This window comes from Littorina saxatilis, linkage group LG6 (assembly GCF_037325665.1).
Source record: "Littorina saxatilis isolate snail1 linkage group LG6, US_GU_Lsax_2.0, whole genome shotgun sequence".
NCBI lineage: Eukaryota > Metazoa > Mollusca > Gastropoda > Littorinimorpha > Littorinidae > Littorina > Littorina saxatilis.
Window position 1 is genome coordinate 53849874 of NC_090250.1, and position 18489 is coordinate 53868362.

The 18489-nt window shown below is 44.6% G+C and overlaps 1 protein-coding gene across 1 annotated transcript in view; it reads right to left on the minus strand.

Moving 5' to 3' along the window:
- LOC138969531 (glutamate receptor 3-like) overlaps positions 1-18489 on the minus strand; it is a 69519-nt gene that overhangs the window by 28021 nt on the left and 23009 nt on the right. The window contains exons 12-15 of the mRNA XM_070342356.1: positions 17692-17890; positions 8008-8103; positions 7287-7438; positions 1943-2054 (exon numbers count right to left, since the gene is read on the minus strand). Of these exons, the coding sequence (XP_070198457.1) occupies positions 1943-2054; positions 7287-7438; positions 8008-8103; positions 17692-17890 (559 nt within the window). The remainder of the gene's footprint in view (positions 1-1942; positions 2055-7286; positions 7439-8007; positions 8104-17691; positions 17891-18489) is intronic.

Genomic DNA, 18489 nt, shown 5'->3' on the forward strand with positions numbered 1-18489 from the left:
CGCCAAGTTCCAAATACGAACTGGCGAACTGGCAAATGTAAACAAAAAACAAAACTACCTCATCAAAGGTCATACATTTATGCTTTATCGCAAACAAATGAAACCTATCGATATGTTTTATCTTCTCACAAAGTCATATGATACACGCACTCCATGACTTTGTGAGAAGATAAAACATATCGATAAACTAAGCGCAAATAAAAAAATAATAATAAAAAAAGCAAAGAACATAGCAACAAGAAATGAAGACATCTGACAAAGCCGAGCAAGCAGAATGACAAGTCTAATGAAAAACAGAGAGGCAATGAGAAACAAGATCGCGATTATCTTTCCTTCGCGGCACGACGCAAATCGTTTGTGTCCTTTGACCCAATTCGTGCAGTGCTGCACGATGCAAATCTTCTGTGACCTTTGACTCAACGTAGCTTCAATATTCGATTACTAATATTTACCACTGAAAACCGAGTCGTGGAATACTGAGAGGGGCAGGGTGGTAGGGCGATGGTGAAATGTAATGAAGAGACACGTGTAGCAATAAGAGATAACCGATTCTGCAATAACACAAGCAAGAACAATAAACCCAACACTGACCTATATGAATATTTAATCAATAATATGATCGTCTGCGTTGCAGGTGTGCAAGTGAAGGGTTGGGGGGGGGGGGGGGGTAACTTGATCATTTATTTGTGTGTGTCAGTGTTTGTGTTCATGGACTGATTGTGAGGGAGGGGGGGTGGGGTGGGGTGTGTTTCAGGTTTTGGTGTGGGTATGAAACGAGCAAAACAATACCCACACCACAAAATCTTGGAAGCAAAAAACACTCGCCGTCGCATCATTTTGTCCGCACAATATTATATGCACCAACAACCGGAAAGAAAGGTGACAATGGAAAAAGACTCATCTTTGCTTCCTGCGATTCCTTGCCCCCGACTCGAACGTCGCACGATAATCCACATAACAGATCTGTTATGAGATGGTCAACGCTGACTGTGCAAGCAAATCACCTCGTTTGAAATACGACAATCCCATCGCTCGAATGCAACATGTGGGCACTATCGTTTCAAAGGCGCTTACTGTTGGTTTCACACACCACTCTGTAGTCGGAACCTACAGAACTTCGCATCCTCAAACCTGACATACTTGTCTCAACATTTAAAACTCAAATCACACACAGTAAGTTGCTTTCGCACGCCAGCTTTGAACAACGTGCTGGGGCCCCGAACATGCATTATAATAACAGAACTCGCGTTTCAAACCATGGCTCCCTGTGTTGATTTTTCACTTAATGTTGAACCACCAAAATGATGACAAAAACGATGTTTGATGGTTTGTTGCCAGACCAGCTTTTTTGTCGGTCCTCGGGGGGCATATCGACTTTTGTTTCATATTTATTGACCGCGGCCTTCGGCCTTGGTCAATAAATATGAAACAAAAGACGATATGCTCCCCCTCGGACCGACAAAAAAGCTGGTCTGTCAACAACCCATCAAACATCTTATAATATCCAATTTCTACATCAGCCTGATTCAACTGTACTTGTACAGGCAACAAATAATACATATGCAATAAAAAGACAGTGGAACTGTACAACAGCGTTTGGGGGGGGGGGGGGGGTAGCTCAGGTGGTAGAGCGCTGGACTTGTGATCGAAAGGTCGCTGGTTCGAATCCGGGCTGGGACGGACACGGGTCAACTTTATGTGCAGACCCAGAGACGGTATCCATCTCCCACCCCCGTGTCACCATAGTGGCACGTACAAGACCTCGGTCATTCTGACATGAGTGCAGTTGGCTGATACCACCTAAACACGCATACACTTGCGTATCTCATCTAAAGTCGGGTTAAAACCCGGGAACATGTCCCTAATGACCTTGCTGTGAGGGCGTAAAACTTGAATTTCTCCCCCCCTCCCCCCCCCCCCCCCCACTACAACAGTGTGATACCTTGCTGGCCGTCATGTCACCGCACTTGCCCTTGTCGTACCACCATTTCTGCTCCAGCTTGTACAGCTCGCCGATCTCAGCCAGCTCCAGAACAGCGATGTTGATGTTATGTCTGAACACACAAAACTACTAATCACATGACGAATGCACACTGTTTTCACATTAACATTTAACCCATCACGAATCATGTATGATTGAAAATATCCCAGCTAGATGACAACATCAATATTCAAAACAAATCCTGCATGAATAGTGATTTGACAGAACTACGAACTGATTTTGTTTTATCTAGGACATCGGTGGGTAATATAATACCTGCCCCAGTCACGCAATGCAAAGAGTAAAGGGGAAAGACACAAGTTCAGTTACTTCCCTTTGTACGAACAAGGCAACCGTGAAGCCATAGATTGACAAGCGGTGTATTGGTCTGAATTTGGACTTTCTACACAACTGTATTCACGAAATCAAAACTTTACACCGAACCTGATAACAGAAAACGTGCAGTTGTGTTTCTTTGTGAGACACAAACAATCGTGTTGAACAAGAGACAAACAATGGATCATCGTCTAAAACCAGAGCCAAATAAGTTCGACTCCCTTTCGTCTCTCTTTGGTGCAGTTCGAATCAATAGTCAAATTTAAATTATTCCAAAATCGGGGTTTGATACTCTTCATTTCTACTACCTATCCCTGTTTCTTTATGCCAAGCATCAATCGTCATCAAACAAAATCAAAGCCTATTAATTTGAAAGTAAATGAAATCGCTACACAACAGTCTAGTAGTCCACTTAATCTTATTTCGATGTGTATTTTATAATCATTGACAGGCAAGTTAGACGTGTCGAAGACAATTTTCCGTTTTAATGTATTCATTTTAATGGACAATTAAGTGTTGTTATTGTTTAAGTTATTGAGACATCACAGTGCGCTTAGAGATTTATAAAGCAAATCGAGAAAATGAATTATTGAACGAAGCGCAAAGCGCTGAGTTCAATAATTATTTTCAAGATTTGCTCTATAAATCTCTTAGCGCACTGTGATTGTTTCAATAACGATATTGTCAGTAACGACAATAGATTAGAACGTTTAAAAAGGTTCATTTTTCTGCCAGCGTTTGGATCAATTGTGGACAGGTCGAGTTAGATCTTCTTTTGTGTGCGTGTCGGCTTTGCACATTTCGGGGGTATTGACGGTTTCATCGCCGACCATGCATTTTACGATTTGATTACCCTCTGTACCGTTTTATCGAGTAGCAACTAACAGTATGAGTTACAGTTGTGTGAAATATACCCGTTAGCATACAGTTTCACTTATGTATTAATTATTGGTATAAAAAAAAACCATGTACCAAAATGTTCTATGCTCCCAAAAATATGAACGACCCCCAAGCAACTGAGTGGCGTCCCCTGATGTCAAACGACTCAAAGTGACACGTTCGTTCCCTCATTCGCCAAAAAATAAAGTTGGCATGTTATTTCTCGCAATGTACCTGCATTCATCTGGGAGGCTGGTGCTATGATTACATGGTAAGAATGTTTTGAAGCCTTCGCGTATTCTGTTTACATCGTAGTTGTCTTGAAATATGCGAAAACCGTTCATTTCAGTCCTGAACTGATGATGTCGTCTGCTACATATAATGCGAGTAGGACAGTCTATTGAATCAGTCGACTTCCAAATTAATGCTGCTTTGTCCAGCTCGAAATCTGTCAGAAAAAAACCTTCTGCTTTTAGCCGGGGGAAATGTTAGGGTCAAGCAATCATTGTTTGATAATGTGGGGACAATAAGCTACATGCCACTAACACAGCGGCTGAAAAGAATCTTCGCAAGTCGAAAGAAGAGGCCAAACTCACTGTAGCACAGGCGCATGAAATCTGTCAGAAAAAAAACCCACTTCTGCTTTTAGCCGCGGGACATTTAGGGTCAAGCATCATTTGGTAATGTGGAAAAGATAAGCTACATGTCACTAACACGGAGGATGAGAAGAATCTTCTCAAATCAAAAGAAGGGGCACAGCCTCGCTTTGGAAAAGGGCGGAAGAATACGCTCTCTGGACAAGTTGGAGTGCGCTAACAGTTTTAAGCGCATTGCCATTAGCCAATCAACTGTTTCACATCAGTCATGTGACACCAGTACTTACTGACAATTTAAGTTATTGAGACATCCCAGTGCACTAAGGGATTTATAGAGCAAATCGAGAAAATTCATTATTGAACGAAGCGCATAGCGCTGAGTTCAATAATTATTTTCGAGATTTGCTCTATAAATCCCTTAGTGCACTGGGATTGTTTCAATAACGATATTGTCAGTACCGCCATAGAAAAAAGAAGATTCCAAACGCACATTTTGCAATGCGCATTTGAATAGGCATAACTGTGTGGTCAGGTCGTGCACAGTAAAGATCTACTTTTGTGTGGGGTGTCTCAAGTGTGTCGTGCTTTCGTCACACGCATTTTAATTTCTGTTGGTAAATTCCAGTGTAGCGTTAATCTGAACAGTGATGATCTTTCAGAGAGACCTCATTTGAACTCGGAGAAAGGCTCTTCATTATTTGCGATTCGAAACCTCCAGTCGAGCTTCGACGGATTGACTATGCGGAGTGACTCCCCTTGAATTGACTCAAAGCGGGACTCGACGGTTCGCACATTTTCAAAACAAATGTGGCATATTTCTCGTGTTCTATCTTCACTCATCGGGGAGTCTGATACTAAATATGAACGGTAAGAATGCTCTGAACCCTACACGTATTATATCCCCATCGTTTTTTCGTTCACATTTGCCCAACATGTTAATTTGCTGAGCGGGGTTAATGTCGTCTGCTAGGCTACCTGCCAACCTGGGCAATGGAACGACTGCAGTCTGCACTGAGTCTGTACGCATGAGGCAGGCTGCTAATAAATCTTATATATGGTAAGAACGTTCTGAACCTTACACGTTTTCGATTACGATTGTTCTTGCTTTGAAATAATAATTCTGAAACCATTCATTTACTGAACTGATGTAGTCGTATTTCTGTGTTGTCTGCTACAGAGTCGATCGAGTCAGTCTTCCAAACTGGTCTAGCTGGTACGTTATCGGAATAACACTTGTGTTTTCTGTTAGCCGCTGGGAATTGTATACTAACTCATCATTTGGTAATGTGGATGATAAGCTACATGCCACTAACACGGCATATGAGAAGAATCTATGCAAGTCGGCGAAAATTAGATGAAACACAGCGGCTTCTATTTTTTTAGATCACTGGCACTGGCACAGGCACATGCAATCTGTCAGAAAAAAACCCACTTCTGCTTTAACTGAGAAGCAGGGAATTTATGGTCATTTGGTATTGTGGAGAATATAAGCTACATGTCATTAATTAATTCTGAGGATGAGAGCACAGTCTTGCTTAGGCAAAGGGCGCAAGAATACGCTCTGTGGAAAAGTTAGCGCACTCCAAGAGTGCGCTAACAGTTTTAGCGCATCGCCATTAGCCAATCAACTGGTTCACATCAGTCATGTGACACCAGTACTTACTGACAATTATTGTTATTGTTGTTATTGTTTAAGTTATTGAGACATCCCAGTGCACTAAGGGATTTATAGAGCAAATCGAGAAAATTCATTATTGAACGAAGCGCATAGCGCTGAGTTCAATAATTATTTTCGAGATTTGCTCTATAAATCCCTTAGTGCACTGGGATTGTTTCAATAACGATATTGTCAGTACCGCCAGAGAAAAAAGAAGATTCAAAACGCACATTTTGCAACGCGCATTTGTCACTGGATCTACTTTTGTGTACGTGTGGGCTGTCTCAAGTGTGTCGTGCTTTCGTCACACGCAAACTCTTGTTTTAATTTCTGTTGGTAAATTCCAGTGTAGCCTTAAGCTAAAAAGTGATGATCTTTCATAGAGACCTCATTTAAACTCGGAGAAAGGACTGTGCTCATAGTTATTTGCGATTCGAAACCTTAATCGAGCTTCGACAGATTGACTGTGCAGAGTTTTGCCCCTTGCCACGGTCGACAGAAAGTACATTTTCAAAATAAATGTGGCATGTTTCTCGTGTGGTATCTTCACTCATCGGGGAGTCTGGTACTAAATATGAACGGTAGGAATGCTCTGAACCCTACACGTATTATATCCCCATCGTTTTTTCGTTCACATTTGCCCAACAAGTTAATGTGCTGAGCGGGGTTAAATGTCGTCTGCTACTGCTAGGCTACCTGGGCAATCGAACCACTGCAGTCTGCACTGACTGAGTCTGCACGCATGACGCAGGCTGGTAATAAGTCTTATATATGGTAAGAACGTTCTGAACCTTACACGTTTTCGATTACGATTGTTCTTGCCTTGAAATAATAATTCGGAAACCATTCATTTACTGAACTGATGTAGTCGTATTTCTGTGTAGTCTGCTACAGAGTCGATCGAGTCAGTCTTCCAAACTGGTCTAGCTGGTACGTTATCGGAATAACACGTGTGTTTTCTGTTAGCCGCTGGGAATTGTATACTAACTCATCATTTGGTAATGTGGATGATAAGCTACATGCCACTAACACGGCATATGAGAAGAATCTATGCAAGTCGGCGAAAATTAGATGAAACACAGCGGCTTCTATTTTTAGATCACTGGCACTGGCACTGGCACAGGCACATGCAATCTGTCAGAAAAAAACCCACTTCTGCTTTAATTGAGAAGCAGGGAATTTATGGTCATTTGGTATTGTGGAGAATATAAGCTACATGTCATTAATTAATTCTGAGGATGAGAGCACAGTCTCGCTTAGGCAAAGGGCGGAATAATACGCTCTGTGGAAAAGTTAGCGCACTCCAAGAGTGCGCTAACAGTTTTAGCGCATCGCCATTAGCCAATCAACTGGTTCACATCAGTCATGTGACACCAGTACTTACTGACAATTGTTGTTATTGTTGTTGTTGTTGTTGTTGTTATTGTTGTTGTTGTTATTGTTGTTATTGTTGTTGTTATTGTTGTTGTTATTGTTGTTGTTGTACGGTGGAACCCTCCTTTTAGACCTCCAACAATCTAAGAACATCTTGTCTTAATAAGGAGGTACTCTTAGTCTTACAATGGTAGTGAATTATGAACAGAAAGTCATGTCTGAACAAGGATGTCTTAACAATGTAATTTCTCTCTTGAGACAAAGTATCAGTGTAAGGAGGTACTCTTAAAATGTAGGTTCATTTACAGAGGTTATGAACAGAACATCTGAAAAAGCGACGCATTAAAACAAAAAGGAGGGAGTCTTGAATTTGGGGGTCTTAAGAAAAATCGGGGGTGGGGAGGGGGGAGTTGTCCCCTGTACTGCACGGTACACCCTCTGACAATGAAGCCCGCTGTCTCACCTGAGCGGGTGGTTGATCCAGGTAGCAATCCCGTATCCCTTGTTATCCAGATTATCCCCCACCCTCATGACGTCGCACGGCTTCTGCTGCGAGTGGTAGTTGTTCATGGCCGACTCCAGCAGGAAGGCGAACTTGCCTTTCGAGTTTCGTACCTGGAACATCACACGTTATTTGTATTGCTGACACAAATATGACATTTTACACTGATAAAGACATGCAGCGTTCCTCAGAGACCGCGCCAGCTGTCGAGGTGAACTACGACTGTCAAGATCTGTGTCAAATGTCATATTTCGGTCAGCAATACAAATAAGGTCTAATGTTACAGGTACGAAGCTCGAAGGGCAAGTTCGCCTCAAAACAAAAAAGTGATGTATCGATCGATGTTAAGGAAGGATTCCTTTCTTTACGACTGAACGCACACACTCGTACACTCTTTTGTAGTCTAGGCTCAACGCCTTAATATAAACACATTAACAAAAAATGTAAAAAGATTAAAAATTAAAAAAATAACACAAACAAACAAACAAACAAACAAACACAATCATCATCAACAGTGCAGCAACAAGAAACATACATTCACAATACACCAGTATTGAACACTTGCACATCGTCAAGAAAACATTAAATACATATATATCAATCTCAAGATTGTTTTCTCTCCATATCAGACATAACGGTACCATTGTTATTGCTGGTACATTCATGCGATACAGTTACTCACTTTCATGACACCAGAAATGACGTTTGACATGAGCACCTCCTCTTTGTTCTGTTGCATGACCTCCTTCATTCGCCTAAAGGTCGGCACGCTGGACTCCTGAGACAGAACCATGGTGTGTGTCACACTCTACACACTCTTCACACTCCTGAGACAGAACCATGGTGTGTGTCACACTCTACACACTCTACACACTCCTGAGACAGAACCATGGTGTGTGTCACACTCTTCACACTCCTGAGACAGAACCATGGTGTGTGTCACACTCTACACACTCCTGAGACAGAACCATGGTGTGTGTCACACACTACACACTCCTGAGACAGAACCATGGTGTGTGTCACACTCTTCACAAATGTTCACACTCTTCACACATGTTTACACTCTTCACACATGTTCACACTCTTGAGACAGAACCATGGTGTGTGTTACATTCTTCACACTCTTCACACATGTTCACACTCTTGAGACAGAACCATGGTGTGTGTCACGCACTTGCGCTCGGAAGCGAGAGGTTGCGAGTTCGACCCTGGGTCAGGGCGTTAGCAATTTTCTCCCCCCTTTCCTAACCTAGGTGGTGGGTTCAAGTGCTAGTCTTTCGGATGAGACGAAAAACCGAGGTCCCTTCGTGTACACTACATTGGGGTGTGCACGTTAAAGATCCCACGATTGACAAAAGGGTCTTTCCTGGCAAAATTGTATAGGCATAGATAAAAATGTCCACCAAAATACCCGTGTGACTTGGAATAATAGGCCGTGAAAAGTAGGATATGCGCCGAAATGGCTGCGATCTGCTGGTCGATGTGAATGCGTGATGTATTGTGTAAACAATTCCATCTAACACGGCATAAATAGATCCCTGCGCCTGAGTCCGAGTCTGGAGATACGCGCGCGATATAAGACTTCATATAACAAAACACTCGTCACACTCTCCATACATGTTCACACTCCTGAGACAGAACCATGGTGTGTGTCACACTCTACATACATGTTCACACTCATGAGACAGAACCATGGTGTGTGTCACATTCTTTATACATGTTCACACTCCTGAGACAGAACCATGGTGTGTGTCACACTCTTCATACATGTTCACACTCCTGAGACAGAACCATGGTGTGTGTCACACTCTTCATACATGTTCACACTCCTGAGACAGCACTATGGTGTGTGTCACACTCTTCATACATGTTCACACTCCTAAGACAGAACCATGGTGTGTGTCACATTCTTCATACATGTTCACACTCCTACGACAGCACTATGGTGTGTGTCACACTCTTCACACTCCTACGACAGGACTATGGTGTGTATCACATTCTTCACACTCCTACGACAGCACTATGGTGTGTGTCACAGTCTTTGTCGTGTTTTTCCTTTCGTCACTCTCAGTCGCAAAGGAGACACAACGATTTGTGTAGGTTCTGTAGATTTATTAACAGCTGGAACAACGGTGACAATATCTCTCAGCACAGTGTAAGAAAGAACAAGTGCAAGACTGGTAAAGAACAACAATACGTGTGCGCAGCCCTACTTATATAGTTAATGGACATACGAGAATATTCGGGAAACATCGACACTAATCTGGTTAGATCTACACAGTTCCATCTGTTCGATGAGCGTCTACGCTTACGTCATGAGTGACTGCGCACTAAATCAAAGTAAGTTCCCTAATGTTCTTTATCCTTCCATTCGATTCCAGTGGTATCTAGCGATCTCCACAACACCTCCCCACCTAAACTGATGCTACTCCTCAAGCATCAACAGCAAAGTCTCTCTGTGGGTTTGCGTGTTCTCTTTGACCGTCTTGGATTGTCTGGTCCATACTCTGGAACGGATGGAGTACCTTTGGGTTTGGTCTGTCTCCGAGTTTGTGGCACAGTTTCCAAGATCTCCATGGGGTGATCTGTTACAAGTTCAGAAACAGTGTCCACTTCCTCACCAGGTTCATTGTCTTCCTCAGTGGTGTAGCGTGTCTGTAGCTGTTCCCAGTGTCGTCTCCATACTGGACCATGAGGAATGACCATGACGTTGAAGCAGCGAGTACCCAGAGACTTCTTGATGACTGCTGGTACCCATCGGGGTTGTTTGTCTCGGCGAGGTCCATGGTACAGAGCATACACAGGATCTCCGGCCTTGTACTGTCTGGTTACCTTGACGACAGCTTTCAAGTCTGGAGTCATCTGAGACTTGGATGCCTCCTTGGATTGCTTGCCCTGAGCGATGTGGGCTGGCGAGGGCAGCAGAGTGTCGATCCTTGTCCGTAACTGCCTGGAATTCAAGAGTTCACTCGGAGAGAAACCACAGGATGTCGGCGTTCTCCGGTACTGCATCAAGAACTCTTGAAGAGCACGCTTCGGTGGCAAAGAAGATTTTCTCAGTGCTTGTTTGAATGTCTGCACCAAACGTTCGGCGGCTCCATTGGTAGCAGGATGATATGGTGCCCCTGTCAGGTGCGTGATCCCCCGTTCCTTGCACCAGCTCTGAAATTCCTCAGAAGTGAAGGTCGGCGCGTTGTCAGTGACAAGTGTGTGAGGCAATCCAAAATGAGCAAAATCTTCTTCCAGCAGGTCTAGAGTGGCTCTAGAGGACGTGGATGACGTAGGATGAATGCATGGATACTTGGAGTAAGCATCCGTGATCACCAGCCAGTCTCTACCCATGAAGTTGATTGCATGGTCCAGGTGTAAGCGGCTCCACGGCTTTTCTGGTAGCATCCATGGGTGAACTGGAGGCTTGGATGGCTTGTTCTGATGTTCACCACACGAGTCACATCGTCGAGTAGCCATCTCAATAGCAGCATCGATACCGGGCCAGTAAACAGCAGTTCTTGCCAACTGTTTCATGCGTTCCATGCCGAAGTGTCCGAGATGCAGCAGATCAAGGATCTTGGACTGCAGGCTCTGTGGAATCACCACTCTCGATCCATGGACGAGGCATCCGTGGCAGATTCTGAGAGAGTCCGACAACTTCCGGAACTTGTTGACATCTTCATTGATCTCAGCGTTCTTTGGTGGCCAGCCTTCACGGACGTAGCGCATCACAGTAGATATCACTGGATCTTTTCCTGACTCTTGACGGAGGATATTGGCATCCACAGGCTGGACTTGAAGACTGAGAACCTTGATGGCACACACCATGTCCATGTCTTCACCACTTTCCTCCCTGTCGAAGTCGATGTCATCTCCGTATGGCAAGCGACTAAGGGCATCTGCATTGCCATGATCCGCTGTTTTCCGGTACTCGATGGTGTAGTTAAACTGGTTCAGCCACAGGGCCCACCGAGCTAGTCTGTTAGCTGCGAGCAGTGGGGTCCCTTTCTTCGGTCCGAACAGTGATGTCAGCGGCTTATGATCTGTCACCAGTATGAACTGACGTCCGTAGAGATACTGGTAGAACTTCCGCAAGCCAAAGATGATGGCCAGGGCTTCCTTGTGGATTTGGCTGTAGTTCCTTTCTGCAGCCGTGAGAGTCTTGGACACGTTGGCGATTGGGCGCTCGCTTCCATCTGGATAGCGATGAAATAGGACTGCTCCAATTCCAACGTTGGACGCGTCACAAGCTAGTCCCAAAGTCTTGTTTGGATCGAAGTGTACCAGAACTTGATCCGAGGAAAGCACATTTTTCAACTGTTCAAATGCTGCCTGTTCCTCATCTCCCCACTTCCAGGGGTTCGCCTTCTTCGTCAGGCGGTAGAGCGGCTCTGCCATGCTGGCCAGGTTAGGGATGAACTTCCCGTAAAACTGAACTGAGCCCAAGAAAGACTTCAAGCTTGAGACGTCCGTAGGGGCTGGCATTTTCAAAACTGCCTCGACCTTCGATCCTTTGGAGATCCCTTTGGCTGATAAGGTATGTCCAAGGTATTCCACACTGGCTTGTGCGAACTCGCACTTTTCACGACGACATCTGAGTCCTTTGTCGTTCAGACGAGTGAGCAAACGTTCCAGATTGCTCAGGTGGTCGTTGGCGTCCTTCCCGCTGACGAGTATATCATCTTGGAAGACGGCAACACCAGGTAGATCACAGGTCAGGTTTTCCATGATCTCTTGAAAGTAACCAGGTGCTGACTTTATCCCGAAAGGAAGTCGTTGCTGCAGGAGTACCCCACGGTGAGTGCTGAGGGCTAGCCTGCGTTGACTCTCTGGTGCCAGCTTGATCTGGTTGTAGGCATCAGCAAGATCGATCTTGGTGTATCCGAATCCACCTCCTAGCTTCTGCATCAGTTCCTCTGGGAGTGGCATTGGATGACGGTGATCTTCAAGCTGATCATTGATGCCCACTGAGTAGTCACCACAGATCCGTAACTTGGGCTTCAGGGTGCCCGAGGTTTGTGCCTTACGAATTGGTACCGCTGGCGTTCCGTATTCGTTGAACTGGACTGGCTTCCAGACTCCTTTGGCGATGCCTTCTTCGTAGCCTTTGGCGAGGTCATCACGAAGAGCGAAAGGTACCGGACGTGCCTTGTGAAAAACCGGCTTCGCATCAGACTTGAACTTCACGTCCAGTTCGAAGTCCTTGAGACATCCCAATTCTTGTTTGAAGAGATTTGGGAATTTATCAGACAGTCTGTGACAATCTCGTTGCAGGGCAGCATAAGGCGCGTTGGAGGTCGCTGGATGCGTAGGTTTTGCACCCTCACTCTTAGCGTGACTCTCTATGCTCCTCAGTCCTAGAGCATTGTCCACAGAAATTCCCAGAGTCTGGATTGCGTTGCGTCCTAGCAGATTCAGATGAGGGATCTTGGTGACGATGTACGGAATTGAGCTTTGCTTACCAGTCACTGGATCCTTGGTTTGGCCCATGAAAGTTCCCAGCACGGGCAGGTCGTGCTTGCTGGCAGATTCGTAACGATGTGTGACGTCATCCAGCTTCGGTTTTCCTAGTTGTCTCCAGACCGGAAGAGAAACAAAATTTCCCGTAGTTGCGGTGTCCAGTTCCATGGTGAACTGTCGGTCCTGGATTGTTATGGGTACATCCAACCTAGGAGTATCTTGGGGAACTTCACCGAGGATCGCGTTGACAAGCTCTGCTTTCGTGACTCTCTTCACGGAAGCCTGGGAATGTCGTTCCCGATTCTGATGTTGCTTTTTTCTACAGACAGCTTCCAAATGTCCTGTGACGTCACAGTATCGGCATTTGGCTTCTTTGTAGGGGCAGTCTGTTGCTTTGTGGGCCTTTCCACATCGGTAGCACTTCCTGTCTGTGGAATTAGACTGCTTGTGGTTCTTTCGTGGACCCGTAGTCTTGTTCTGGTGGACCTTGTTGACTGGCATGGTCTTGGAACCGTAGACAGTTTCCTTGGCAACCTTCGCTGTGTCTTCAGTCTCAATCGCGACTTGGACAGCACGTGCGAAATCCAGCTCTGTGTCCTTGATCTTGAATAGAGCCTTTAAGACAGCCTCATTGTTGACAGAACATATGAATCTCTGTCTCAGAGCTTCGTCTTGTGGGTTTTTGATCGAAGGAAAGTCACAGGTAGCGGCGTCTTGGCGTATGCGCGCTGCTAACTCCTGGAGAGTTTCGCCTGGCTTCCGTTTCATGTCACTCCAGAACTTGAAACGTTCTCGCACTATGAAGAGTTTTGGGTCGAACTGTTCTTTCATGAATTTGACAATTTCGTCCATTGTCAAACTGTTGATGTCCTTGGGCGGATTTTGCTGAGTAGCCAGATTTGCCAGTTGTTTGTAGACCGTAGCAGTCTGATTCGTCAAGAAAACTTGAGCCTTGCGCTGCTCCGGCACGGAGTTGGCGACCACAAACGTGCAAAATCTTGACCAGTAGTCAGGCCACAGTTCCGATGTTGCATCAAACGCAACAAAAGATGGGATTGCAGCTGCCTGTGTAGTAATGGGAAAACGTAGATTCGAAGCACTCGGATCGTCGTAGCTTTCCTCCCTGGCAGAAGCTGCGGCACCACTGAACACTTTCATCATCATCTCCATCTGGTGCATTTGTTGCTCCATATCTTCCTTGTGCTGGCGTTGCTGTTGCTCCAACTGCTCCCTTAGAAGCGTTATCAGCTGCTCTGTTTCCGTCATTTTGCAGTAATAAGTCACTCCGAATAGACAAGGGAAGTAACTGTCGACGACGCCAGTTGTCGTGTTTTTCCTTTCGTCACTCTCAGTCGCAAAGGAGACACAACGATTTGTGTAGGTTCTGTAGATTTATTAACAGCTGGAACAACGGTGACAATATCTCTCAGCACAGTGTAAGAAAGAACAAGTGCAAGACTGGTAAAGAACAACAATACGTGTGCGCAGCCCTACTTATATAGTTAATGGACATACGAGAATATTCGGGAAACATCGACACTAATCTGGTTAGATCTACACAGTTCCATCTGTTCGATGAGCGTCTACGCTTACGTCATGAGTGACTGCGCACTAAATCAAAGTAAGTTCCCTAATGTTCTTTATCCTTCCATTCGATTCCAGTGGTATCTAGCGATCTCCACAACACTCTTCACACATGTTCACACTCCTACGACAGGACTATGGTGTGTATCACATTCTTCATACATGTTCACACTCCTGAGACAGAACCATGGTGTGTGTCACACTCTACATACATGTTCACACTCCTGAGACAGAACCATGGTGTGTGTCACACTCTACATACATGTTCACACTCCTGAGACAGAACCATGGTGTGTGTCACACTCTTCACACATGTTCACACTCCTAAGACAGCACTATGGTGTGTGTCACACTCTACACACATGTTCACACTCCTGAGACAGAACCATGGTGTGTGTCACACTCTTCATACATGTTCACACTCCTGAGACAGAACCATGGTGTGTGTCACACTCTTCATACATGTTCACACTCCTAAGACAGAACCATGGTGTGTGTCACACTCTACACACTCGTCACACTCTTCATACATGTTCACACTCCTAAGACAGCACTATGGTGTGTGTCACACTCTACACACTCATCACACTCTTCATACATGTTCACACTCCTGAGACAGAACCATGGTGTGTGTCACACTCTTCATACATGTTCACACTCCTGAGACAGAACCATGGTGTGTGTCACACTCTACACACTCATCACACTCTTCATACATGTTCACACTCCTGAGACAGCACTATGGTGTGTGTCACACTCTACACACTCATCACACTCTACATACATGTTCACACTCCTAAGACAGAACCATGGTGTGTGTCACACTCTTCACACATGTTCACACTCCTAAGACAGCACTATGGTGTGTGTCACATTCTTTATACATGTTCACACTCCTACGACAGCACTATGGTGTGTATCACACTCTTCACACTCCTACGACAGCACTATGGTGTGTGTCACACTCTTCACACTCCTACGACAGCACCATGGTGTGTATCACACTCTTCACACATGTTCACACTCCTACGACAGCACTATGGTGTGTATCACACTCTTCACACTCCTACGACAGCACTATGGTGTGTGTCACACTCTTCACACTCCTACGACAGGACTATGGTGTGTATCACATTCTTCATACATGTTCACACTCCTGAGACAGAACCATGGTGTGTGTCACACTCTACACACTCGTCTAACTCTTCATACATGTTCACCCTCCTGAGACAGAACCATGGTGTGTGTCACACTCTACACACTCATCACACTCTTCATACATGTTCACACTCCTGAGACAGAACCATGGTGTGTGTCACACTCTACATACATGTTCACACTCCTGAGACAGAACCATGGTGTGTGTCACACTCTTCATACATGTTCACACTCCTGAGACAGAACCATGGTGTGTGTCACACTCTTCATACATGTTCACACTCCTGAGACAGAACCATGGTGTGTGTCACATTCTTTATACATGTTCACACTCATGAGACAGCACTATGGTGTGTGTCACACTCTTCACACATGTTCACACTCCTAAGACAGCACTATGGTGTGTGTCACACTCTACATACATGTTCACACTCCTAAGACAGCACTATGGTGTGTGTCACACTCTACACACTCGTCACACTCTTCATACATGTTCACACTCCTAAGACAGAACCATGGTGTGTGTCACACTCTACACACTCGTCACACTCTTCATACATGTTCACACTCCTGAGACAGCACTATGGTGTGTGTCACACTCTACACACTCGTCACACTCTTCACACATGTTCACACTCCTAAGACAGCACTATGGTGTGTGTCACACTCTACACACTCGTCACACTCTTCATACATGTTCACACTCCTGAGACAGCACTATGGTGTGTGTCACACTCTACACACTCGTCACACTCTACATACATGTTCACACTCCTGAGACAGCACTATGGTGTGTGTCACACTCTACACACTCGTCACACTCTTCATACATGTTCACACTCCTGAGACAGCACTATGGTGTGTGTCACACTCTTCACACATGTTCACACTCCTAAGACAGCACTATGGTGTGTGTCACACTCTACACACTCGTCACACTCTTCATACATGTTCACACTCCTGAGACAGAACCATGGTGTGTGTCACACTCTTCATACATGTTCACACTCCTGAGACAGAACCATGGTGTGTGTCACACTCTTCACACTCTTCATACATGTTCACACTCCTGAGACAGAACCATGGTGTGTATCACACTCTTCACTCTTCACATATGTTCACACTCCTGAGACAGCACTATGGTGTGTATCACACTCTTCACACGTGTTCAGACCTGCCAACCCTTGTGAAACCTCTAGTGTAGCAATTTACATCTTTTCGGGGAATTTTCAGCGTAGTAAAATATGTTTTTAGTGTAGCACTGTCTAACATTTATTGGCACATCCACATTTAGGCTATTTCACGCAGAAATATTATTCATTCTTGAACAGTTTACTTAGATAAACAACATCATGGCCAACAGACAGTGTCTGCACTTCTTCAGAACTGAAATAACAATGGATGATGCTATCCCCCGAAAACAGCGATCATTCACGTAAACACTAAGGGAGTTCCAGCCCATGAACGAAGAAAAAGAAGAAGAAAAAGAAGAGATGTTACACGGCAAAATCAATCTGTCACTGCATGAAATGCATCAATCCACCAGTCAATAAATCAACCAGTAAAGGAACCCTTTGAAGAATCCACCAGTCAATAAATCAACCAGTAAAGGAACCCTTTGAAGAATCCACCAGTCAATAAATCAACCAGCACAAGAAATCCTACCTTGAAGAATCCACCAGTCAATAAATCAACCAGCACAAGAAATCCTACCTTGAAGAATCCACCTGTCAATAAATCAACCAGCACAAGAAATCCTACCTTGAAGAATCCACCAGTCAATAAATCAACCAGCACAAGAAATCCTACCTTGAAGAATCCACCTGTGAATAAATCAACCAGTAAAGGAACCCTTCTTTGAAAAATCCACCCGTCAATAAATCAACCAGCACAAGAAATCCTACCTTGAAGAATCCACCAGTCAATAAATTAACTAGCACAAGAAATCCTACCTTGAAGAATCCACCAGTCAATAAATCAGCCAGCACAAGAAATCCTACCTTGAAGAATCCACCAGTCAATGAATCAACCAGCACAAGAAATCCTACCTTGAAGAATCCACCTGTCAATACATCAACCAGCACAAGAAATCCTACCTTGAAGAATCCACCAGTCAATGAATCAACCAGCAACCAGCACCTGTCAATAAATCAATCAGTACAATAAATCGCACCTTGAAGAACCTCCAGCTGGTACCGGTACCAAGCGTTCCGTACTTGATGGTGGGGTGTTCTACCAGGTCGTCAGCAGAGTCGATGGGCGACACCAGCTTCTCGATGGTGAGGAAGGCCGCCAGGTTGGCCGTGTAGGACGAGATGATGATGAGCGTGAAGAACCACCACGCTGACCCGATGATCCGACCTGACAAAGATCTACGGAAACGACGGCAAGGTTTACTGCATTTAGTCAGTGACGGTGACAGTTAACTGTATTTTGTCAGCGACGAGGATATTTATTACATTTACTCAACCTGGGAATGTTCAAAGCATTGATGAAGCAATGTGGTCAACTTAGAGGTATTTGTTCAATAGTGGTCAATCCGCCTGGTAATGTTCAAAGCATTGATGAAGCAATGTGATCAACTTAGGGGTATTTTTTCAATAGTGGTTAATCCGCCTGGAAATGTTCAAAGCATTGATGAAACAATGTGGTCAACTTAGGGCTATTTTTTCAATAGTGGTTAATCCACCTGGTAATGTTCAAAGCATTGATGAAGCAATGTGGTCAACTTTGGGCTATGTTTTTCAAATGTGGTGTTGAAATACATGTTGTGAAAAGAGGTTATTTGTTCTTAGGCAGAATGCCATGAGTTGCGACATAAGGAAGTCCAACCTCTCGCAACACTCTACTTTGCATATTTAAATTGTGATGATTTTATATTACAAATGTCCATGGAAACAATATGAAGGGTCATGTTAGTGAGTATTGAAATGACCAGAGCGATAATGACGAAGAACATATCAGTTAAGAG